Source organism: Carassius gibelio, chromosome A14 (assembly GCF_023724105.1).
Source record: "Carassius gibelio isolate Cgi1373 ecotype wild population from Czech Republic chromosome A14, carGib1.2-hapl.c, whole genome shotgun sequence".
NCBI lineage: Eukaryota > Metazoa > Chordata > Actinopteri > Cypriniformes > Cyprinidae > Carassius > Carassius gibelio.
The window spans coordinates 19,895,382-19,919,250 of record NC_068384.1 but is presented as its reverse complement, the minus strand read 5'-3'; the positions used below and the strand labels follow the sequence as shown (position 1 = coordinate 19,919,250).

General features: G+C 38.8%; 3 protein-coding genes across 3 annotated transcripts; 2 read left to right on the top strand and 1 right to left on the bottom strand.

Moving 5' to 3' along the window:
- The first annotated feature begins 4,760 nt into the window (after positions 1–4,760).
- On the top strand, positions 4,761–14,520 carry LOC128027783 (uncharacterized). The gene is made up of 10 exons (XM_052615652.1): positions 4,761–4,904; positions 5,208–5,320; positions 5,806–5,902; positions 6,621–6,728; positions 6,809–6,915; positions 7,035–7,149; positions 8,227–8,292; positions 8,378–8,567; positions 8,997–9,157; positions 10,920–14,520. Exons 2-10 carry the CDS (start codon positions 5,208–5,210, stop codon positions 14,358–14,360), a joined length of 4,398 nt encoding a protein of 1,465 aa, XP_052471612.1. The 5' UTR covers positions 4,761–4,904; the 3' UTR covers positions 14,361–14,520.
- LOC128027784 (cell cycle checkpoint control protein RAD9A-like) lies at positions 14,384–18,529 on the bottom strand. Its single transcript, XM_052615653.1, has 11 exons — positions 18,181–18,529; positions 17,995–18,065; positions 17,775–17,897; positions 17,436–17,550; positions 16,926–17,025; positions 16,716–16,822; positions 16,535–16,641; positions 15,723–15,787; positions 15,090–15,197; positions 14,814–15,012; positions 14,384–14,735 (listed from the first exon to the last, which is right to left on the bottom strand). The coding sequence occupies exons 1-11, from the start codon at positions 18,212–18,214 to the stop codon at positions 14,613–14,615; spliced, it is 1,152 nt and encodes a 383-aa protein (XP_052471613.1). The 5' UTR covers positions 18,215–18,529; the 3' UTR covers positions 14,384–14,612.
- A 119-nt stretch (positions 18,530–18,648) lies between these two features.
- On the top strand, positions 18,649–23,275 carry LOC128026997 (uncharacterized). The gene is made up of 5 exons (XM_052614318.1): positions 18,649–20,417; positions 21,048–21,172; positions 21,765–21,948; positions 22,042–22,254; positions 22,973–23,275. The coding sequence occupies exons 1-5, from the start codon at positions 19,587–19,589 to the stop codon at positions 23,168–23,170; spliced, it is 1,551 nt and encodes a 516-aa protein (XP_052470278.1). The 5' UTR covers positions 18,649–19,586; the 3' UTR covers positions 23,171–23,275.
- The last annotated feature ends 594 nt before the right edge of the window (positions 23,276–23,869 follow it).

The following is a 23,869-nucleotide window of genomic DNA, read 5'->3' as shown; positions in this document are numbered from 1 at the left end:
TCTGGAATGCACTATTTGTTTTGGGAACAAACAGAAACTGCGAGAGAAAAGATAAGAGGACATAATGTGGACTGTGGCATTAGAATTAGAATAAGTTCTAGAAATACAATAAAATAAGACATATAGAACATGCTGTTATGTACAATGTAATATATTATGAACATGTACAACAATGTAGGTCGAAGACTATAATAAATATATTGTGAAATACATATATATGTCTGTATAATATTGTTGTACAGTTTAAATACTAGGCTAACTGTTCGACAATTAAAGTAAAAACAGCTAACAATAATAATATTTGTAATCTAAGTGGGTAAAATTGTATTATTATTATGATGTTAAGAAAATAAATAGAACATGATTAGTTTCTTGGTTTATTTAAATCATTACATCACTTTGTCTGAGAACAAGCAAATATACTATAACATTAACATTATGTTTGAATGCACTGCTTTAAACAACAGCTGAATAAAACTTTCTTGCACATCATGTTGTGTTTGACTTGATTTGTGTGTTTATATGATTATATTATACTACATAAAATAGTATATAATTAACGATTGAAGACTAAAGACACGAAAGCCTCTTAAGTGCCATCTGATGATTTCAGTTTAATGCCAAGAAACAGGTCCTTTTCATTGCCATTAAAGTGAAATAACTGATCACAAACATAGGAACCTGATTAAAATACTAATTTTATATGATAACATTTCAGACAGCACTTAAGAGGCTTTTGCACCTGAAATCTTCAATTTAATTTAATATATGTTTAAAATATTATTGGATGTACAATACATGAACTGTGGACGGTCAGGCTGAAGGGACGGACAGGTCCAAGTCCGGCTGCGAAAGTGTCTTAATGAAATAAAACAATTTTGCTTCAATAAGCAGAACAGGAATACAGTATGTGCAATGTCATCTCCATCTTAATCAGCTAAAGAGAGACAAATATTTAGGTTCATGATTTATATAGTTTTACGTCAGGGGTGCAACTACCCCTTATGTTGAGACTGAAACATTTGGGCTTCATGCCAAGGGAACAGATCTGTGCCATGCATAAGCCTACTGGTAATCTCCATTCCCAATCTGTCAGACATTATGAAACTACTTGTGTTATACAAGTAAAGTAATGTTTTACAAATGCCTTCTGTATACACATTGTTTTGAGGTAGACCCAAGTTGCCTGTGTGGTTTATTATGTTTATTTAATATGATGAAATTATATTTAGGCAGAGATGCTGACTAAAGCAAGGGTGCATATATTTACAATGTTTTTATTTATTATTTTTATTGACTGATTTACCATATTTAAAACACTTTTATACCCCAAAAGTAATGGAGGCAGAAGTCACACAGATAGCCTATAGCGCCCTTCTGCAGGGGCGGGACATTTGCATTTGTTTATTTATTCATATTTGTAATCATTTTTATATAGAGAGATAATTCATTAATTCATCATTCATTGTTTAACATTCTGTTAGTTGTCAAAATGAATTCATTGCAGCACTTTTGTCATACCTAAATCGAGCTCTGTACAAAGGAAAATAATGTAAGAAAGTAATTCTATGCATTTAAATATGGTTTCAATTATAAGTGTACAACTAAAGAGCGTGCACCGTTAGCACAGTAAAACGCAGGACAGGAAAGTTTGTTTTACTGAAATAATAACATCTCATCAGACCGCAGTTCACTGTTGTTCTACTGAAGCTCAGTTGGCATCTATAACTTTTCTGCAATGGTTTACTCGCATGCTGAGGGAAAGCTGCTGAAATGCGCGTCTCCCATTTGTACTAGTCTCAAAGATAATAAATATACAATAAATACATTTTTGATCTCAATAAAATGCTAAAAACAGTTAGATTAAAATGTTGCATTACATTACTTTTAATAACTATGCCTTTGATTGGCCTAACTAACCCTAACCTAACTCTAACCTAAGCCCCCCGTACTGTACTGATGGGAAAATAATGAACTCTGAACATCAAAAAGTTTCTCAATAATTTACACAGATATAAAAACCCCAACTCTGACTCTTTCAATATGGAAAACCTAGTTTGAAGAAAATGTAAAATTTCAAGTTTTCAAAAAGAATCCCTAAATGAAGAATTAATACGAGTAATATTTTACTGATATTATTTAGGTTAAGGTTTTGGTTGATTCTGCTCTCTTTAGATCAGGCTTCTCTACAGGACGTCTTCGGTAGGACAGTGATCATCAGGAACCTTCTTCCACTCCTCCTGAAGAACTCTCACTGCAGAGGAGCAGCAGATGCAGGACGTCCAGCCTCCAGATCAGGACAGTCCAGTCAGCTCCTCAGCAGTGATAGTGCATCACATCTGCTGAGACAGCTGGACTGTGACGAGATCGTTGCAATTGCAAAATGCAGATAATTTTATATTATTCAACTGCTTAACGATAGCCAGTGATGCAAACAACTCAACTTTTATTCTCAAATATGGCCACTTTGAGAGAGAGAGAGAGATTAAAGTTTCATGTGTGAATCACCTGCATCTGTATGTTGCTCTCTACAAACAATGAATCTGTAAGTTTAGTTACTTCAAAAACACCTTGTTGCTTAGAAATTATATATTGTAAGTTTTAAAAACCAGAATGTTTCTGTGTGTCCCCCTGTGTGATGTGATCTCTGTGAATCTCTCTCTCTCTGTGTGTATGTGTATAAAAGACCCCTCCCCCCCAAATGTTCAATACATGGTTACAGAATGAGGGTGAGTTTACTATCATAACCCAAAAGGTTACACATACACTCCACAGGAAGGTTTGTTTTAAATAATACAACTAGCTGCAGTAATATTTTCTGGAAGGAGGTTTTAGTTTTATCTAGTTTTTTTCATAATTTTAAACCATTTTAGTTTTTACACCATTTGGCTTTTTTGCAGTTCACTTAAACAGACCTAAAGTGCTACAACTGAATTTTAAAAGCAGATTCAGCAATATCCCAATTAAAATTAAGTAATTAAAAGTAGAAGTATAATAATTATATGAGCATTAGAAACAATGGTAAAACAGTTTTAGAAAAAGTATGGCATGCCATACTGCAGGACACTGCTTTGTTAAATAATAATAATAATAATAATAATAATTATTATTATTATTATTATTATATTTTAAAGGCATCATATGATGATTTTTTTAAAGATCATTATTATAATATTTTTGTATTTTGTGTAACAGAATGTGTTGACAAGCTTTAATGTTAAAAAAACCCCATTTTTTTTCAAATACTGTACATTATTAGTAGGTCCTCTATGCCTCGTCTCTCTCAAACACATCGTTTTCTACAAAGTCCCTCCTTCTGGCAAGTGCTGTCTGCTCTGAATGTCCCTCACATTGCTGCTCCAAAAGTTCCTGCCATACTGTGTCCCAACGATCCTGTCAGAGGCAGCTCCAGAAGCTGCTGAGTTAAAAGAGGTCAGTGTAACCGTCACCACAGATGTCACTCAATAAGGGTTACTTATCAGAGCCAGTGATCCACGAGTCCCAGAGCTGAAGGTTCCTGCTGCCGCTGCTTCCCCAGAAGCAGCGGCAGGTCGGTTCGATTTTTCCATTTCCTATCGTCCAGGTTCCAAGAACATCAAACCTGATGCATTGTCCCGCATTTTTGACCAGTCTGAATGCCCGGTTTCTCCACAGTCCATCGTTCCACATAATTGTGTGGTTTCAATGTTGACCTAGGAGATCGAGTCGAAGGTCTGCATGGCCTTAGATGGGGTAGTGCCTTTGCCCGGAAGTCCACCGGGTCATTTATTTGTGCCAGAGAAATTGTGGTCCAACATCATCTGGTCAGGTCATTGTTTCAAGGTGGTGTGTCATACAAGAGTCAATTGTACCATTTACCATTTAGCCTCGGTTCTGGTGGCAAACTATTGCTTGTGACACTCGTCATTTTGTATTGGCCTGCTCGGTCTGTGCCAGTTGTAAGTCTTTCACTCGCTCCTTCAGCCATTATCAGTTCCTTCGAGAACTTGGTCACATATTGCACTAGATTTCTTTACAGGTCTCCCTGCCTAGCCACTACTCACTACTGTATTCTGTCGTATGATTCCTGACATTTTAAATGTTTTACAACAATTTTAATGGTTTAAACCTGTTTGTGTATATTTAAATAAATAAACAAACCGTTAAAAATAATCACACAGTGGTGATTTGGGGCAACTTGGTGTCTTAGTAGGCCCATATGCCTGGCAAACTCCGCCCCTTTATAAAAATTAGTAGTATTTGGTCTGATTTGTCAGTACATTTTCCCAGCTGTGCTGAATGGGAATTGCCTGTTTTTACCATATAACTGCACAAAACCAATAGATTGTCATTTTTGCACATATCATTGATTTAATAGAATTGAAATGTTGTTTTTAAAATAAGTACTGGACCCAGTTTGACTATGAAGGTTTTGTCAAATTTACCACCGTTTTGGGCAAAATCCACTTAAAACGTGAAAAGCATATATGAAATACTGAATTTTTGATCTCTATGGTGCAACTCAGGTTCTTCTAAAAAATACATTGATATGAGGCATTTGAAATATATTGTGAAACAGAGCCAGTGACAAATTCTCAAGTTTCCAACTTCACACTCCTTCACTTGTCCTGCAGAGTGACAAATAAAGTACAAATATTCAGTGTAGTGTCTCAGCTGATGTGATATTACCTGATGTATGTCATCATCACAGGGCACTAGTGAAACTGAAGTTTCAGTTCCTTATAATGGTTAACGGAGGATCCAACACAGCCTTTCCTCCAGCCATTAGTTATTTAAACACGCACACACATACACACTCATGCACAACCACTCACTAGCTGACTTTACAGCGGAAGTCTTTGTCTTAGTTGTCTTCCCTCCCATCAGAGGACAACGGCACCTTTGAGTTTGGCAGAAGCGTGAAGGTAACTTGCTCTACTGACCATTATCTCACAACTGACTGTGTTTTTCTGTTGTTATGCTGTATCAATGATGATTCTGTGCTTAGTGTGCATCAGTAAATAGGGTTTAATTCCAAATCAATACATACTTTAGGTTACACATCAGTAAATACTAAAGTGTCACGTACTGTATATTGTGTCATTCAAATGAATTAGCTTTTAAAATGGCACTTGTTTGGTAACAGAAACAGGATTGACATAGAAATCCATGTGTCATCAAACATGACATCATGTTTCTGGATGCATTTCTCTCTCACACATGCATAGATGTCTGTTAAATCAGACCATAGCAAGGATGAGGAGGGGAATCTTGTGCCGGAGGTTATGGTTGTGGAGACGAACCGTTTCGGCTTCATTATAGGGAATGGAGAAACTGACAGGTCAGTGTTGATGTCTGTTTGGGTGCTTTTTTGCTATTTAAGTGTTTTTGACTGTATTTGTAAGCCCTAGTTGAGCACAGTGCATGCTATTAAATATATATTCTGTGGTCAAATCATTTTTGTAATGCGCTTCTAATACCGTATTACCAATATTTATAATTGTTAACTCACGATTATGTTACAGTTACCTTCCGCACCTCTTGCTCTTATTCTCTCCTTCTCAACATCCTGTCATGTTACCATAGTGACTTCTAGCCTGTCAGAGTGTGGTTTCCTGTTTTTTTGCGTGTTTGGCTCTTGTGACACTCGTGCTTTGCTCTGGTATAGGGTGCTTTGGTGAGAGTAATTTAGGAAGGAGGGTAAAGGTGTGTGATTTTCTGCTTCAGTGGAAAGTATCGTTCACACTGACTCTACAGTGATGGTAATAGTGGAGTTTGCTGCTGTATTGTGTGTGTAGGGTTGCTGATTGTGTGTGTTGTTGACAGTGATGCTCCATGTCCTGAGTTAGTGAGACACAGAGAGTCCAAGTGGCTCAACCTCATCACTCAATGGGAGCAAGTGATGGAGAAAAAGAGCAACAAGGTGTGTCTATCTTGCTATACAATACTTGTGTGTAAAACTGTATATAAAATCATATTTGGCACCTTTAAAATATTAACTTGTGCCCCCCATCCATGTCGAGGGACAAGAATATCATTCACACATTTATTTATTTATTCAAACATGGAGTCCCAGCAATATCTGAGCACTATAATTACACGGAACAGCATCTGTCAGGCCAACTCTAATGTTGTTGTGGCAAGATTTGCATTGACATGCAACTCATTTCATCCAAAAAATGCTAAATCTTTTTTTTTTTTTTTTTGTCATGCAATTATAAAATTAGAAATGTTTTGCCAACCCCTTGTGGGTTAATGCAATAAATAAAGTCCAAACCATCAAACTAGTTTTGAAAATAAATGTATTCAGCTGTTTATGATCCTGTTTGATTCTTCTTGCCTTGATTCGTCTGCTGATTTTTGTGTGAGACCTCATATGTCATTGTCAGTCGGCCTACATATGATACAGGATGTTGAATGTCAAACACCGCAGACTGGGTGCCAAATTCTTCTTTATGTACCTTGACCAATCATACATTTTGTTGGATCATTATATTTAATGCAAAAGTAATTAATAACAAAATGTTTTATCCAACATGCTAAAATTACCAAAAATCCTCCAAAGGTCATCTGCAGGTCAAAACATCTTTCATAGTCTAGAACAGCTGTCTGCATCGCTCAGCTCTCGTTCTTTGTCTCAGGTCAAAGGTCAGTGTCAGAAGGGCATCCCAGCATCCGTCAGGGCGAAGGGCTGGCCACTGCTCTGTGGAGCTAAGGATAGAAAAGAAAAAAGTCAAGGACTCTATAAAGTAAGTGATTTGGTCATATTTGTATCCTATTTTGAATATACTCATATATAAGGCCTGTGTTTCCTCTGCGACTCGTCTAGCGTCTCGTCACAGCTCCAGATCATCAGGGATGGACTGATATCATCAAAAGAGATACAGACAGACAATTTCCATTCCATGAGATGTTCCAGTCCAAAGACGGTCATGGGTACTAATACTGCCTTTCCCTTCCTGTTCAATGTGCTCTGCAGCATCATAATTCACAAGATTAGTCATAAAGCTCCCGTACTCATTCGGTGTCTGTCTGGTCTCTGTCTGCTCTCTCAGTCAGAAGGACTTGCTGGAGGTCCTGAAAGCGTACACTCAGCATCGTCCAGACGAGGGCTACTGTCAGGCGCAGGGTCCAGTGGCTGCTGTCCTTCTGATGAACATGCCTGCCGAGGTACCGCTTCTGTCATTATTATTTACTAAGAGTTATTAAAGATTAAACAACCAAATAATATGCAAAACCTACATTTATAATGTACACCACCATTCAAACATTTGGGGACATTTTTTGAAACAAGTCTCTTATGCCCACCAAGGCTGCATTATCTCAGAAATAATACAGTTATATTGTGAAATATTTTTACAATTGTAAATTATAAATTAGTAAATGTACAATATATTGTAAAATGTAATTTATTCCTGTGATCAAAGCTGAATTTTCTGCATCATTACTCCAGTCTTCAGTGTCACATGATCCTTCAGAAATTATTCTAATATGCTGATTTGCTGCTCAAGAAAAATGTATTATTATTATAATTATTAATATTTTCAATGTTGAAAAGGTCAAATATAATTATATATATATAATTTTTTTTTTTTTGAAAACCGTGATAATTTATTTTCAGAATCCCTTGAATAGAAAAAAACATTTTCAAACCTTTTGAGCAATTTAATGCATTCTTGGTGTATTAAATTATTTAAAATTAAAAATTTTTTTTTTACTGACCTCATACTTTAAAATTTTTACCTGTCGTTTTTTTTAAAAATAGCATGTGAAATAAATTATGCAATTTCAGACAGTCATTTACTACCATTTATTGCCACATGTCCTCAATATTATTATTTATAGGCATAGTCCACCCAAAAATGAAATGTTAGTCACAAAAGAACATATTTTGAAGAATGTTGGGAAACAGACAGTAGCCAGTGGCCAATGACTTTCATAGAAGAAGAAAAAACACTGAGGAAGTCAGTAGCTACCTGCAGCTTTTAGTGTTACCGACTTTCTTCAGAATATCTTCTTTTTTGTTCAACAGAAGAAAGAAATTCATACAGGTTTGAAACAAATAGAGGGTGAGTAAATGATGATGACAGAGTTTTCATCTTTGTGAGAACCGCCCCTTAAAAATTTAATTCCACGATTGGTGTCCAGCTATTACAGCTGAAACTGTTATGTATTGGCTACCGCAGGAATAGTTTAATTGCTCGTATCCTTGATGCTTAATATGGCCTAATTGCTTGCTTTGTTTAGGAGGCGTTCTGGTGTCTGGTGCAGATTAGTGAGCTCTACCTCCCTGGATACTACAGCCCTCTGCTGGTAGGGCATCTTTAGAGTAACCATGAAAACAGCTGTTAAATGTGTGTGAAAATGCTAATAGGCTTTTATTTTTATTTCTGTTCAGGAAGGTGTTTTATTCGATGCTGCTGTCCTCTCAAGTGTGTTAAAAAAACAGTGTCCTGCCGCACACAAACACCTACAGAATCAGGGGGTGGAGCCTCTCATGTTTGCCACTGATTGGCTGATGTGTCTGTACAGCCGTCACCTGCCCTTCGACACTCTGCTCAGAGTCTGGGATCTCTTTTTCTGCTGTGGTTCGTTTTTCAACTACATATTTGCATGATTTAAAGGTGCACTAAGTAACTGTTGGTTTGATTGTGGTCTTGGACGTTATACTGACACCTATTGGCTTGGATGGCAAATCATGCAAATATATTCAGAGACTGGATGCCACTGTTGCAACATTTGTCACCATTTGTTAAGCAACAGTAAGTGTCCGATAGTGTTTGCTTGCTTCCGTTGAACAGTGTGAAACAGGCCATGTGATTTCAGCAGGGTGGTAAGCACAGCACAACTTGCTTTATGCAGAATAAAACATTTGCTAGGCCACTAATACTTCAAAAGTCAAAAGTACCATCCCTTCTTCAGTTGTATGCTGAGTGCACCTTTATTTTATTACACCTCTTGCCATGTTGAGCTGTTGTTGAAGTCCATGCATTGACCACAGCTCGTGTGTGTTGCAGGTGTGCGTGTTTTGTTTCAGGTCGCTGTGGTGCTGGTGCGCCGCTGTCTGGGAGAAGGACGCCTGCGGAAAGAGTGTGACGGACAGATGGAAACCCTGGAAAGACTGCGAGGTGTTAAACAGCGTGTTCAGCATGAGCAGGCTGATGCCTTTATCCATGAGGTAAAATATTACTGATTATTTCAACTCATCTGAATGAAGGCCTGTTCACACCATAATGTATCTCTGTATGGTTCGATTTTAATTTGAATAAATTGCATGCAGATACCTAGTTAGCCTAATAGCTTAGCCTATACAACACTTTACACAATTAAGACAATATTCACACAAATCTTTAATGTAATTTTGTGTTAAATGTGTAAATATTTGAGTTATGGTCAATGTTATGTTATTTCATATTGTTTAACACTATCATCAAGTAACTGTTTTTTGTCCAGTTTATTTTATGCACTACATAGTAAGAATTGATATACATATTTTAAATGAATGTAATTTGTGTGTACTTAGTTTATTAATTGATGGAGACCTGATTTCTCACAACACCAGCTCTCTTATCTCTTGTACTTGGTATTGTTATATAAACACCATAGCGAATACAATAGCGTTCTGGCTATTTTAAGCTTTATAATGGCAGTGAATGGGTGATAAGATTTAGAAGCCCAATAACGAGCATCCATCCATCATAAAAAGTGCTCCACACGACTCCGGGGGGTTAAAATAAAAGGCCTACTGGAGCAAATTGTTTCATCTGTGTAAGAAAAATTTCCATCGCCGCTCTCTCATGGAAGCGAGTATAACCGTTAGCAAAAGCAGAAATGGGTCTCATTCATGAAACACGAGCAGAACTTATTTTTGTGTAAATCGTGTGTAAAGGGGTTCTGACGAAAATTTTTTGATTCATTAAAATGTTTACATTTTCCAATTGTTAGTTGGTACGAAAGAAATCTACACCTACTCCCAGCCACGCGTTAATAGTGCGTTTAACATCCGAACGTTTTGCTCATTAATAAGTCAGCATTTTAATTCACCTTCGGTTACATATTTACAAAGATTTTTTTTTTTTTATATTATATATAGTAATTACATACAGGTTTTCTTTTTACATTTATTATGAGAGCCAGTAACTATCTGCAAACGGAACACTTTAATCAAATAATTAATTGCTTTCAGTAGGGCTCAGCAAAATAATAGTCACTTAATTGTTATGGAAATTAGTTTTTTGCAGTCAAGCTTGAACAAATGAAACTCCATCGACAGTATCTGTAATATGCTGCCTTTTTTAGGACCTGATACGCCACTACGTATTCTTGAAAATAAAATGTGGTGTTTTGAATGAACTTCTGATAATAAAACTTCAATTTCTGCATCTGAAAATTTTTTCTTTTTCATTCGCTTTTGAGAAGACATGTTGAAATCCTTCGTTTGGTGTCATAATATAATGCCCATATATAGGTGTCGGTCGGATTTAATGGGCGGGATTTATGGCAATTGAGAATGAGCGTGCACGCGCGTCCCATTTACGACTGATTGGAATTCATTAACACACACACACACACACACACACACACCACTCTCAAATCTGACATTTACAAAGTATTTGTGAATCAGGAGAAGAGTTTTCGGGGAAGGTCTCTTTACGCGCAAATCACTCATCACATATTTACTCATATATTTACGATTGTTTCATGAATGAGATGCATTGATTGTAGTTTGTCACATGTATTCAATTCATTGACCAACAGAAAACTGCTTGTTATGAAAGTGACTTCTGTGTGAGCTGTACTTCACACATCACTACACTATTGACAATGGACCCAAATCTAATTTTGCCAATGCAACCATGCAAAAGCTTTAATTGTGTTGGAGTGAACAGGCCTTAATTCCTGATAGACTTCTTTACTCTAAACCACTGTTATACCCTCAGGTATGCTCGGTGTCCCTGTCCTTGGCGGACCTGCAAAAACAAACTGAGAAAGAGCTGGAGAAATGGAAAAAAGAGAGACCAAACTCGACCTTTGACCCGCGAGGACGCTGTCACGGATACAGAATGGCATGGGAGAGAGCACAGGACAAACAAAAGGAACATGAAAAGAAGGAGCGACCGAAGGGGAGCCTGACTCTTCCTCTCATGCGCTCACATTCTTCTCTTTCTCCTTCAATCCTGCGCAAGAAATGGAGGAAGAGGAGCAGTAAGACTGACACAGAGGAGTGGGACGGAGGGGGGAGAAAATTCTCGCAAAGTGTGATGGAGGAGAGCGACGAGGAGGAGGTGAGGAGGAGGAGTGTGTGCGGTATCGTCGGGGAGCAAAGGGCCAAAAGGGACAGGCTAGCAGACGAACTCTGCACACACAAAGATCACAGCACACATCCCAACATCTCAGTGGTGGTGTCCTCCGCTATTGACTGTGATGTTTTTGAGACGGAGCATACAGAAACATCTTTTAACCAACGAAAAGATAATACAGAAACAACACGAGGTGAAGAGAAAGACAGGACCACTGGGTGTGAGGTCGAGGAAAGCATACAGACACATCATCACATACAGGACACAAATCAAGATGTACAGTGTACAGAAATGCAAGGACATCAGGTTGAACAGAATATAGAAAAAGAGAAAATTCAAGATGATCAGAACACAAATCAAAACGAACAGAATACAGGCAAACAGACGTGTCAGGATGAACAGACTGAGAGGAATTTAGAGACAGGTGGGGAAAGTACATCACAGGAAGAAGACACACAGACTGACTCCAGTAAACAGGGAGAGGAAATACGAACAGAATGCTGCAAACAAGAAGAAGAAACTGAAGGTGTGTTGCCAAACATCATAGTGACTGAAGAAAATGAGGAAAATAGCCCAGAGAAAGAGGTACAGATACATGTTGTCCAGGATCAAACATCTAGAGATCAACAGGAACATTTGGAAAGGCCAGAAGACAGTTTGTTCATCCACACAGCTATAGAGGAAGCTGAGGAGACTCGGCTTGTTTGTGAAAACCGTGCTGATGCCGACAAGGAGGAAGGGATTCAGCAAGAGTTTGATGTACGCCCTGAGGAGACCATAGAGATATCAGACCCGTTAAAGATGTATGAGGAGAAAGATGACAAGATATTGGAGGATGACAGACAAGATCTAAGCTTAGAAGAGAGTGCTGGTAAAGAAACATTGCACCCATCTGAAGCAGTGCTAACATCAACCTCTTTAAAAATAGAACAAGAAAGTGAAACCGAGAATCTGGATAGATCAGCAGATCCTCTACAGCAATCCCAATGTGACCTAGAGCACAGTGACATGGACGCTACTGTTACTTCCGAAGAGATGGCGCATTGTCCAACAGATTCCACAGTGGAGGATGCAGTAGGATCTGGCAACCCAGAGCAAAGTGATGCGGATTCTGCTGATCGCACCATCATCCTTGAACCTCAGGAGGAGGATGTATCAGTAGCATCTACACACTCTGTTGGCACATGTAGTAATAAAGAAATCATTGAGATCAATCCCAAAAATAGTGAAGTAAATGAATCACTTGAAGCTGAAAATACAGCATGTTGTGAAGCCAATACTGATGAATCATGCAATCGCACAACCAATGTAGAGGATGATATTTGTAGATCGGTTTATGGAGACAGCACCCAAATACATGCTGCTCCTGGATCAGGAAATCCTGAATGCAACAGAATAGACATCACTGCTCAATCTGGCAACCCAGAGAGCATCAATGTGTCCGTTTCAAGTGAATCTGGCAACCCAGAGAACAACAGTGTGCCTGTTACAACTGAATTTGGCAACACGGAGAGCCACAATGTGCCTGATACAAGTGAATCTGGCAACCCAGAGAGCAGTAATGTGCCTGAATCAAGTGAATCTGGCAACCCAGAGAGCATCAATGTGTCCGTTTCAAATGAATCTGGCAACCCAGAGAGCAACAATGTGCCTGATACAAGTGAACCTGGCAACCCAGAGAGCAACAATGTGCCTGATACAAGTGAATCTGGCAACCCAGAGAGCAACAATGTGCCTGAATCAAGTGAATCTGGCAACCCAGAGAGCATCAATGTGTCCGTTTCAAATGAATCTGGCAACCCAGAGAGCAACAATGTGCCTGATACAAGTGAATCTGGCAACCCAGAGAGCAACAATGTGCCTGATACAAGTGAATCTGGCAACCCAGAGAGCCACAATGTGCCTGATACAAGTGAATCTGGCAACCCAGAGAGCCACAATGTGTCCGTTTTAAGTGAATCTTGCAACCCAGAGAACAACAATGTACCCATTTCAAGTGAATCTGGCAACCCAGAGGATTCTGCTGTTGGCAACCTTGAAAACAATGATGTGCATGTTACAACTGGATCTGGCAACCCTGAATGCAAAATGACAGATGTTACTACTGAAACTGAAAAGCCAGAAAGCGATGGCATGGAAATTGCTGTTGGATCTGACAATTCAGAGAGCAATATAGTTGGTTCTCCTGTTCAAAACCCAGAATATAATGATGTGCGAGTTACAGCTGGATCTGGCGACACAGACAGCAATATTGTTGATTCTGCTGTTGAATCCGGCCACCCGGATCACAAAGAAGTGCATGTCACAACTGAATCAGACAACTCAGAGACCAGCAGAGAGAATGTATCCACTGGATCTACCAACCCAAAACACAATGAAGTTCCTTCTACAAGTGAATCTGGCAACCCTGAGAACAATATAGTAGATTATGCTGTTGGATCTGGCAACCCAGATTACAAAGGTGATCATATCACAACCGGATCTGACAACTCAGAGACCAGCAGAGAGTCCCTCTCTTCAATTCCATCTTCAAAATCCCCAAACGTCCCACCAGCTCACCTCTGCGTGCGCAGGACTTCCAGCTCGAGGGTTTCCTATCCCACAATCCTCTCTGAGGACACCTTCAAAGAGCCCCAGCAGCAAGAACTCACACAATCAGCACAGACAACAGACACACCAACACAAGACCCACACGCTCAGCCCAACTCACTGACAAAGGCAGGCACCCCAAAACGTCTGGGTCTGTTTCGCCGTCTCCGAGGGGAGACCAGTAAAGCCCCCGTCCCCAAAATCCTCATCCAGGACTTCAGCGATAAAGAGGAGGGGCTGACGGCGAAGGAGAGGAGGAGGAGAAAGAGAGAGAAAGAGCGAAAAGAAAGAGAAGAGAAAGACAGAAAGAAACAAGAGAAGGAAATGGAAAAGGACAAAGAAAAAGAAAGGAAGAAGCCTCAGACAAGAGGAAAGAGCTTCCAGGTGCTCAGCAGGAAGGGAGCAGATAATGCCGTGTCCCCCGGGAACAGTAACTCTCAGACATCTCACGCCAGGAGAAACTCGGCCCCTTTTTCTGACGGTTATTTTTAAATAATCAGAGACTCGATCACACGTTTGTATTTCCCAGTGGGAGTGAGATGTTTTAATGTGACTTGTGCAATGATCTAACGTGGCCTGTTATATTCACCGCTTCATCTCTTAGTTTAAAACCATAATTATTTTCACAGAAAAATAAAATCAGGAGGAGACATCTGTGTGTGCATGTATACAGCAGTCTTTGTGAGGTTAGATGTGGGAGGGTTTTTTCCACATCCTTTCCGTCTGAGTTCAGTCGATGGGCGGTTATGATGTTTCTGTCTGATTTTCGTCTTCACTGTCGCTTGCGAGCACTTCCTGGCTCGGCATCGTCTGATTGGGCAACTGAGAGGGAGTGGGCAGAACTGAACCGAAGAAAAGCGAACAAAACTGAAAGGAAAGAAAGCAGGGACTGAATACTGGGTTTTATAGTTTTAAACAAATGACTCATTTAAATAATTATTGCACCTTTTTGTTGGGAGGTCCGTCTGCAAGTGCTTGCTCGTCCTCCTCCTCTTCAATGTATGAGTGCTTTCTGTTATTGGTGGGCCGTGGTGGGGATGTGGGTACATGTGACGGTCCAGGAAGTTCACTGCTCTCCATGGCAATGAGAAACGAGTCCATGTCGTCGCTCATGAAGTCATCAGGTGGTTGTTCTGTGTCAGGGCTATGAGAGAAGCAGTATAAAAGTAACAGATATAAGGTTTTTGAGACTATACTTCATATTTTCTGATTGTTACTTACTGTTTTGTGTCGGAGTTGACGTGGTTCTTTGGATGCGAGTCCTCTGACAGTGTAGCGAGGACAAAATTTGCCTCCAGAACACTGTCTGCTACACTCAGGATAACTGGACTTAAACACAACCACAGACACACACAGGTGAGAATACACCAATGCACTGCCGTTTAAAAGTGCAGAGTAAATAAGATTTGTTTTTAATAAACACAAGCTTTTATTTAGTAAGGATGCATTAAATTGATCGTAATTGACAGTGAAGACATGTTACTAAATATTGAAATTAAATCAGTTCTTTTGAAATTTCGATTCATTAAAGAAAGGAAAAAACATTATGCAGCACGGCTGTTTTCAACATGGATAACAATAAGAAATGTTTCTTAAACATCAAATTAGTATATCAGAATGATTACTGAAGGATCATGTGACACTGAAGACTGGAGCAATGATGCTGAAAATTCAGCTTTAAATAACATTTAAAATTGTAGTAATATTTAACAATATCATTGTTTATACTGATCAACTTAATTCTAATTCAGCCTTGGTGAGGCATCTTTCGAAAATATTTCCATATCCAAACCTTGAAAATAAGCTATGTGAACAAAAAGTTGTGAACTAGTTCATAAGCAAATAGAAACTAACCTGCCTGGCTCGTCAAAATACATCGAGACTGGAAGACCAGATGAGTCCGCGAACACAAGCAAACCCTGATGGAAAACCAGAGAGACAACAACAGTAGTTTTAATGCTATAGCATTCTATGGTTATTTTAATAGCAAAATTAAGGTTAAAATATATTCATATATAAAACATCTTATAACCCATTTAATATGTTTAAGATCCATTCTTATCTATTCTTGATTTTGCAACCCTCTATAGACACCTTGGCAATAGAATTGTTAACTTGTCAGAAAGTCTGAAAATTAAATTAAATTTGACCCCATTTATGTTTTTACTATAACAGAAATCCCTTATTTTTTTTAAACAAATGTTGAAAATCCTTAAAAAAAAGGATGCTCCTAAATAACATTTTGAAATAACTGTTGTACATAACACACACACACACACACACAGATACATATATATATATATAAAGAGAGAGGGAGGGAGAGGGAGAGGGAGAGAGAGAGAGAGAGAGAGAGAGAGAGAGAGAGAGATATCCAGTCAAAGTATTTGCACTAAAAAACTGTGTTTTATAATTAAGACAATACATCATAATAATATGATAAGAAATACCAGTTTGCAATATCAAGCAGAATAACGAGGTGTTTTGTACAGATAAAAGTAACTGGATGCAGATGAAACCGAAGCCTCAGCACATTCAGATTACAAATATCCTCACTCAAGGTAAACATAAGTTTGATGTTGGGCCCTTAAATGTCGCTTCAATCAGATATTTGTCAAATCTTTAAGGCCTGTCTTTGTTAGTGAATATGTGTGTGAGAACACACTCACCCTGAGCTCTTTGAGGCAGAAGGTGACGCTGGTCTGAGAGCCGACGGAAAAATGATCAAACTCCTCCGAGCTCAAACACAGTTCAGTCATCATTGCTCTGAGAGAGTCTGAGAGGGGAAAACAGTTTGGACTTGATTCATTTCATGCATATCATAAGAATACAGATGGACATGACTGATACCTGCACCATCCTCCACGTGGTTCCTGAGCCACACGCGGTCACTGCTCACTGACAGATTCACCTCCTCCAGAGACGGAGGGAAGTGCAGAACTGTGTCCACCATCAACCTACAGTGGACATACAAGTACAACAGAAAAATGATTAAACAGACTCTGAATGGGAATGCAGATGGCTTGATATTAACATTGAGGTGTTAAAATGAATGTAAACCTGGGTTGAGCCTGCAGCACGTTTGCACAGCTCTCTTTATCAAACACGGCCTGCAAACTCTCACAGTCCTGAAAGGACAAATTGTGTGTTTTCAAGAGCCCTGCAACAAACACACACAGTTTAGGCGAAAATACTGTAAAACATGTCATTTCAATGCAAGATTTTGAATCTATTTAGAAAAAAAATACATGTATTACTGACTGATATCTATGCCATAACAAAGGTTAATCAAGTCAATTGTATTTGTATAACACTTTTCATAATTCTCACTTCAAAGCAGCTTTAGAAAAAAAAAAACATCATAATCATATTTAGCAGATAAGAACTGGCCGAAAATATAGTAAACACTCTGTGATGATATAAACAATCAAGCATTTGAGATTTCTCGCTTTGTGTGAGTATGCTGTATGCTTGCAGGCAAAGTTGACCACTTGCATATTCAACTTTATATATAGAGCTGTGCGATAACATATATTTACATTTAATGCTACTAACAAAAGCTGTTTTTACCATGTTTACAGTGCAGAGTTATGGTCAGCCGACTCTTTTCACTGTTCAACTGAATACGGCATTTTTCTACAGAGCGATCCAGAGACGCCAGGGACTTGAACACAGCCTGAACGCTCTGAAGAACACAAGACAAACACAGACCAGCAGGAAAACATTCCCATCAAGACTTTGCCGTACATTACGAAGTTCCTTTTTACAGTTTAGTCTGACTGAAAAAACAGCACAAGCAATATATAAACAACATTGTAGTCTATAAGTGATGCATGAACAGGTATTTAGCTTATTAAAATCATAAAGAGGAACTGCAGGGATGACATGAACAGGACCAGGAAATGTCACCTTGATGGGCATCTTGCAGCGGAAGCTATGATCTGCAGGAGCCTGATATCTCTGGAAGAAGAGAGGAGACAGCAGGAAGCAGGCGAAGGCTGAGCGGGATGAGTTGACAGACCGCAGGGCCAACTTAAAACACAGGACACACACACACACACACATTAAACACTATCTCAACGCCTCACATCTGGCTAAACAATCACAAACACCTGGAACAAACACGTACCCCATCCTCCACAGACTCCAGATACAGCTCCTCTCCGATTCTGGAAAGGGAATGTATGGCTTTGGCTAAAACTACAACAAGTGTGGATCAGTATTCTTCTATTCATAAAGTCATTTGATAAACATGCACGAGAAGCCTACGTTACACCATTTAAGTTTTTAATGCAGCTTTGACGTCGGTTATTACCTTTCACGTTTCCTCCGGTAGCAACACAATCCATTATGTTTTGCTTGTGAGCAATATTACTTTTAAACAGAGTTTACATAAAGTTTCCAGCGCCAGGAGCAGAAGTTTTAATGACGAACCACGGAATCGTCCACATGACACCAGTGGCCATTATAACGCAGGAAATTAATCGTGAAGAAAAGTTAAGAGCTGTTTTCTCTTATCGCGTAACAGATGGTACACCATTCAGACAAAAGTAAATTTATTGTAAGCGGATATCACTTCAAGGATTTGGCAGGTGTGCGCCACTGTTTACTTCGAGTTCGAATCCGACATGAGGCGCGTATTTTCTGCTCTGGCCAATCAGCGCGAGGGATTGGACAGACGGCGTCTGCGTCATAACGAAGCGCCCGCGTACGAAACGAAAGAATACAACGAACAGCATATGCAAGCCTAAATAAAGAGTTTAAATATGAGCAACAGGTTCTGCCTCTCAATGTAAATCATAATACAGTTCCTGTAAAAGCAGCACCATCTCACGATTAATATTGCTTATGTTAAACCATTAAACGAGGCGCATTCTCACGATAAAATAAACACCCGTTCAAAACAAAAAATATCTTAGACTAATAAGGGTCTTTTACGGCAAATTACAATCTTGAATAGTACATAAAATTGCATTTTGTTTTGATAGTGTGTACTTTAGTGGAAGTTAACATGATATTGTTTGATGTGAATCTGAATTGTTTTATGCAACACTTGTTTATCTAGCCTAACTCAAGGTTACATAATTTCACATCATGAATCTGATGTGTGATTTCAGATTACCATAATTATTTCATGTAACTGCACTTCATTCTATTTTGCTTTCTATAAATATGAAAATAAATCTAGAGTAATCCACCTAAATACCATTACTACAATTAATTGGTGCAGCTTACTACAAGTGATTTCGCATTTGAGAATTACAGTTCGTTGGCAATGGGTGACCAATTAAATGAAATTACTCAGCTTCCTGAAGCAGACTTCATATTAAGAGGTCAAAATGTTCTCAAGAAGACACAGTGTCTCTGGTCAGAGGGAGTGACAAAAATACTAAAATGTTTCATCCTGATACACTTGTCTTACCTGTCCATCTGGGTGTAGGACACACCTCTTTCTGGCTTTTGCACTATTCTTTATGACACTCTTTCCTTCTGCAACACTTGGGAAAGGATCAAACAGTTTTGAGAGCACACATGATGGATGAAAAACAGGATCTGATTGACTGATGGACATAAATACTTGTGTGGACTAACATGAGGACATAAGTGAAGGATCTATGGAACTGTACAGCTCTACCAACTATCATGGGTGAACGTTGAGTGTCTAGAGCGAGTCTGCTTGAATGCGTACACTTACCTAATATCTGTGAGTTGTCTCTAGTCATGTGTGCGCATGTGGTACCACAAAGCCCAATGGCAGGATTGAACCCTGTCTCAGACTCTCATACATTACTGCAATCTATGCTTCAGAAGTTACGACTGAACTCTCAGACCAACAGAAGTTCAGTCATTGATATGCAACCATGGGGTCCGTCTGGAGAATGTAATGCTAAACCAGTGGAAGATTCATCTAAGACAACTTATCGGTTTGGGTTTTCTTCCAACAGTAAAGAGCAGGATGGATTCACATCAGTCTGGAATAAATGGGAGGAACCATGGACTCAACAATCTTCTCATGCATTGACTTCTGTTCTCAAGCAACCTGTCAAAAGGATCAGTAAGCACAACTCAGGATTCTCTGGTAAACCTAAACGCCCACCATTGATTTGGGGGGAACACAATCGCTTCACATCAGAGAGGATGGGTGATGTCACTTCCTGGGTTGGAGACGATCAGATGCCCGGGCCGGAGAAGAAGCAACATTTTTCTTTAGAAGGGGAGACCAGCTCGAATGTGCCACCATTATACAAAACAGAATCGTTCCAAAACCCTCCTGATCTTTTAGCTCCAATGCTAACAGCACCATCTCCAGTGCTGGAAAAACCAGAGGTCACAGGTCAAAGTGACACATGGAGTTGGGGTACTGGGACTGAGAGAATTGAAAGCACCAGATTTCATGAGCAATCAGGAAATATGCCAAAGACCAGTACAAAGAAGTGGGGGGATGCTAAAAGGTGGGCTCAGAATGTGAAAGAGAGATGGAGAGAGAGACACAGAAACACACTGACCAGACAAAGAGAGGATGGAGAAAGACAAATGCAGAATGATGTACAAGTGAGTATTGGAGTCAGTCAAGCCAGTTTGGTACAAGTTCTTTGTCTATTAGTGGTGCTTACTTACATTAACAATACATTAATACAGTGAGCCAAGCATTGCAAAAATATTAAATTAGCCTCATTTATCAAGACTATTAATGGGATGACCGAATGGTCAAAATCTGTTTGGCACATTGGTGCACGCTTACAAATTGCACCTGAGACTAATTAAACTCAATAATAGTGCCAGAGCCACAGTGGACTGATGTGCAATGGCTGGTTGGTAAATTTCCTTCTCCACTTCCTGTGTAGTGATATATAAATGTAAGCTTATTCCCTATGGCCTTCAAACTAAACACATTTGCTCCCTTCAGACTGGAATCTCACTTAAGATGACAAAATACTCTAAGTCCACTTTGAAGTCCACTTACATTCAAATGGAACACACCTACTGTGCTAAAAACATCCAGAATGCCTTAGGAACCACCCAGCAATGCCCTAGCAATTAATGCTAAAACCACCATGAATGCTTTAGCAACCTTACAGAAATGTGCCAGCATTCATTCACTCAAACAGTTCAGCATAAGGGCAAGCACAAGTAAAATCTAGAATTGTTTTAAAAGTGATTGTCCTTTATGTTTATATTCAGAATAATTGCTCCTCTTTATTGGTGCCCATCGATGTGAACGACACACCTACAGCACTCACTGAGATGACAGAAATAAATCATGAAGAGATGGATGAAGATGGCCCCGGTTCACTAAGCTACATCAGGTAAACACATCAACCAATGACATTAGAAATATGCATCAGACATAGTTATCATTCCACGTTTGTGATCCATTAATCACTTTCTATTTCATGAGAAACTGTCTCATCGAGAAAGAATGTGTGCCCCCCCCCAGGGCTAAAAGAGTAAAACAATCTTTTGTGACTATCAAAGCCACATACTGGTTCAGGTGGTTCTCATTGGTCGTATTTGGCATTCTGCTTACATGATCTTTCATTCTTCTTGTCAGTGTACAGTAAGTCTGCTCTCATTTAGAACTACTTCTAATTTAATGGAGGTCTTCAGTGGGACGGAGTGGGCTCAGTTTCTCTCAATTAACTGTGGCAAACCGGAGCAATCAAACGAGTTACCACACACTAATAAAAAATCACTCGAAGAAGAATTGCCAAGTAAATGGACTCATAAAGACGCAAATGATTCTCATTTAGGTTTGACACAACTGTCACTAGAGATTTTTGCACAAGACATGACCTCCGATAAAAAGACGGAGGCGTCCCAAATGAGTGTTACTGATCTCCTCACAAATCCACTACAAACTTCTGACCTGTTACAAAACACCAATCTGAACCCCAACAGATCTCATGACAGTGAGCAATCAAATGGACAATCACAGTTTTCCCAGCTTGATCCGGATGAATCAAAGGCAACTGCTCATAGTGATCAACAGCCGACATCTAATCAAGTGTCCGGCCCCAGTCGTAACCAGCCACTAGGTGGGACGAAGGATTTTGTACCCCTCCTTGACCCTTCAAATGTTAAGGTGAGAGTATAAGCATTATAAGCAGTAAAAATACTTTTTTTGTGTTATTAGTATTACAAATGTTCTTTCTTGTTTCCTTTCCTTTTCCCTCAGTCAATGAAAAGTTTGTCCATAACATCCCATGGATCTCTGAGCCGAAAAAGAGAGCACTGGACAAAAAGGAGGGAACCGTTTGAACACACAACACTAGACGTGGAGGACGAGGAGCAAGGCAGCTCTTTCACAGCTGCACAGCCTTCAAACCCTTCATCTGCAACTTCCCTCAACTCCATCTCTCAAGACACTTTGGAGACTGCGGTCAAAAAGGTAGGATGTGCTTTATGTGCTTTCTGATAAACCAGTTTTATCAACTGACTTATCAATATTAAGATCAGGGTTTGGCTTTGAACATAAAGGGAGTTTGTTACTACGGACTACAGAGGTAACGTGTGTTACTATGTTAAGATGCTTGTGGTTTGTGCCTTTGTTGAATTAATTGTTGGGTGGTGTTGCATTTTCAGCTTGACATGTGAATGAGGTTATTATGGTGTGTGTCACTACAAAAATTTGTTTTCGGGCATGCCGGTCATACTGTGTGATTAAAATGTGACATAAGAACACTAATAATAATAAGAAACGTTTCTTAAGCAGCAAATCAGCACATTAGTATGATTTCTGAAGGATCATGTGACACGTAATGATACGTAAAATTCAGCATTGATCACAGGAATAAATTACATTTAATGTAAACAACTACCGGTAATATATTGTTTCCAATAGAATAGTTTTTTTTTTTTTTTAAAGTGTAACAGTATTTCACAGTGTTATTGTTTTTACTATATCAAATAAATGCAACCTTAATGAGAATAATAAGAAACTTGTTGAACAGCATGAACAGGCCTGCAACAGCTGGTCATTTCAAATGGCAATTCTGTTCAGTTGATGTATCTATTGTAAACACATTCTATCATTCGTGAATCAATTTTAATCATATTAATATCCACAATTATAATCCATCATGTCATTGTTTCTCCTCTTCTCCCAGAGGAGGATGGAAGATACTCGGCGCGTTCAGTTCTCTGAGGAGGTTATCATCTTATCACCCAGCTATTTGCCAGATCTGGACGATGATAATGTTGATGAAAAAAATGAGAGCGTCTGGGAAGAAAAACGTTCTCCCCGGCCTGCTTTCCCTAAGTGGATTGCGTCTTTAAAATCCAGAAGAGGAAAGTACAAATTTTAACTCTCTTCACATCTGCCTCCACCTCTCAAATTCTGCAGCTCACACAAACAGACACTGTACTTCCAGAGACGAGAGCGACAAAGAAAATGATCATTATTACATTCTGAAAAACTTTTTTTTTTTTTTATGAGACTGCCATATGCCAGCATCATTTTGATATGCCCTTACATTAAATTATTATAATGTTGTTTTAAATAAAAATGAAGTAAAATGTAATAAGAATGCAAAGAGGTTGTGCAATTTATTTTACAAGATAACATCACTTACAATCTCAAGGGCATAGTTCAAGTAAATAAAGTCGAAAGAATGAAAAACAAGCTGATTTAGAGAAATTTTTCACATGAAACACATAAAATATCCATATCCTCCCATATCATTGTTTTCTTTCTTCGTTCATTTTACATGCTCAAAAGATGAACTAGTACTTAATGAATGAATTGCTGTTCTTTCTATATGTAATTTAATTTACTCCTGCTGTTTGTGTATACACTGTCAGTCAAAGGTTTAATTAAAACTCTCACTTTTTACAAGAAGCAATTTAAAATGAAATTTTGTAGACAAAAAAAAAAAAGTAAATTGTGAAAAATTGTGAATTTCTTGTGAAAATGAGATGTAAAGCACTATCCAGCATATATGGAAAATCAGTTTAAAGCTTAAGAAATAAGATGTTTTGATCGGTTAACGTTTTTGGTTACTATG

Excerpts from the sequence above, each read along its gene's own strand:
- LOC128027783 (XM_052615652.1), top strand. The coding sequence starts at position 5,208 with ATGTCTGTTAAATCAGACCATAGCAAGGATGAGGAGGGGAATCTTGTG. Across the intron at positions 5,321-5,805 it reads GGGAATGGAGAAACTGACAG|TGATGCTCCATGTCCTGAGT; the intron begins GTCAGTGTTGAT and ends TGTTGTTGACAG. Across the intron at positions 5,903-6,620 it reads TGGAGAAAAAGAGCAACAAG|GTCAAAGGTCAGTGTCAGAA; the intron begins GTGTGTCTATCT and ends TCTTTGTCTCAG.
- LOC128027784 (XM_052615653.1), bottom strand. The coding sequence starts at position 18,214 with ATGGATTGTGTTGCTACCGGAGGAAACGTGAAAG. Across the intron at positions 17,551-17,774 it reads GCTGCAAGATGCCCATCAAG|AGCGTTCAGGCTGTGTTCAA; the intron begins GTGACATTTCCT and ends TGTGTTCTTCAG. Across the intron at positions 15,788-16,534 it reads TCTGCCTCAAAGAGCTCAGG|GGTTTGCTTGTGTTCGCGGA; the intron begins GTGAGTGTGTTC and ends GTTTTCCATCAG.
- LOC128026997 (XM_052614318.1), top strand. The coding sequence starts at position 19,587 with ATGTGTGCGCATGTGGTACCACAAAGCCCAATGGCAGGATTGAACCCT. Across the intron at positions 20,418-21,047 it reads AAATGCAGAATGATGTACAA|AATAATTGCTCCTCTTTATT; the intron begins GTGAGTATTGGA and ends GTTTATATTCAG. Across the intron at positions 22,255-22,972 it reads TGGAGACTGCGGTCAAAAAG|AGGAGGATGGAAGATACTCG; the intron begins GTAGGATGTGCT and ends CTCTTCTCCCAG.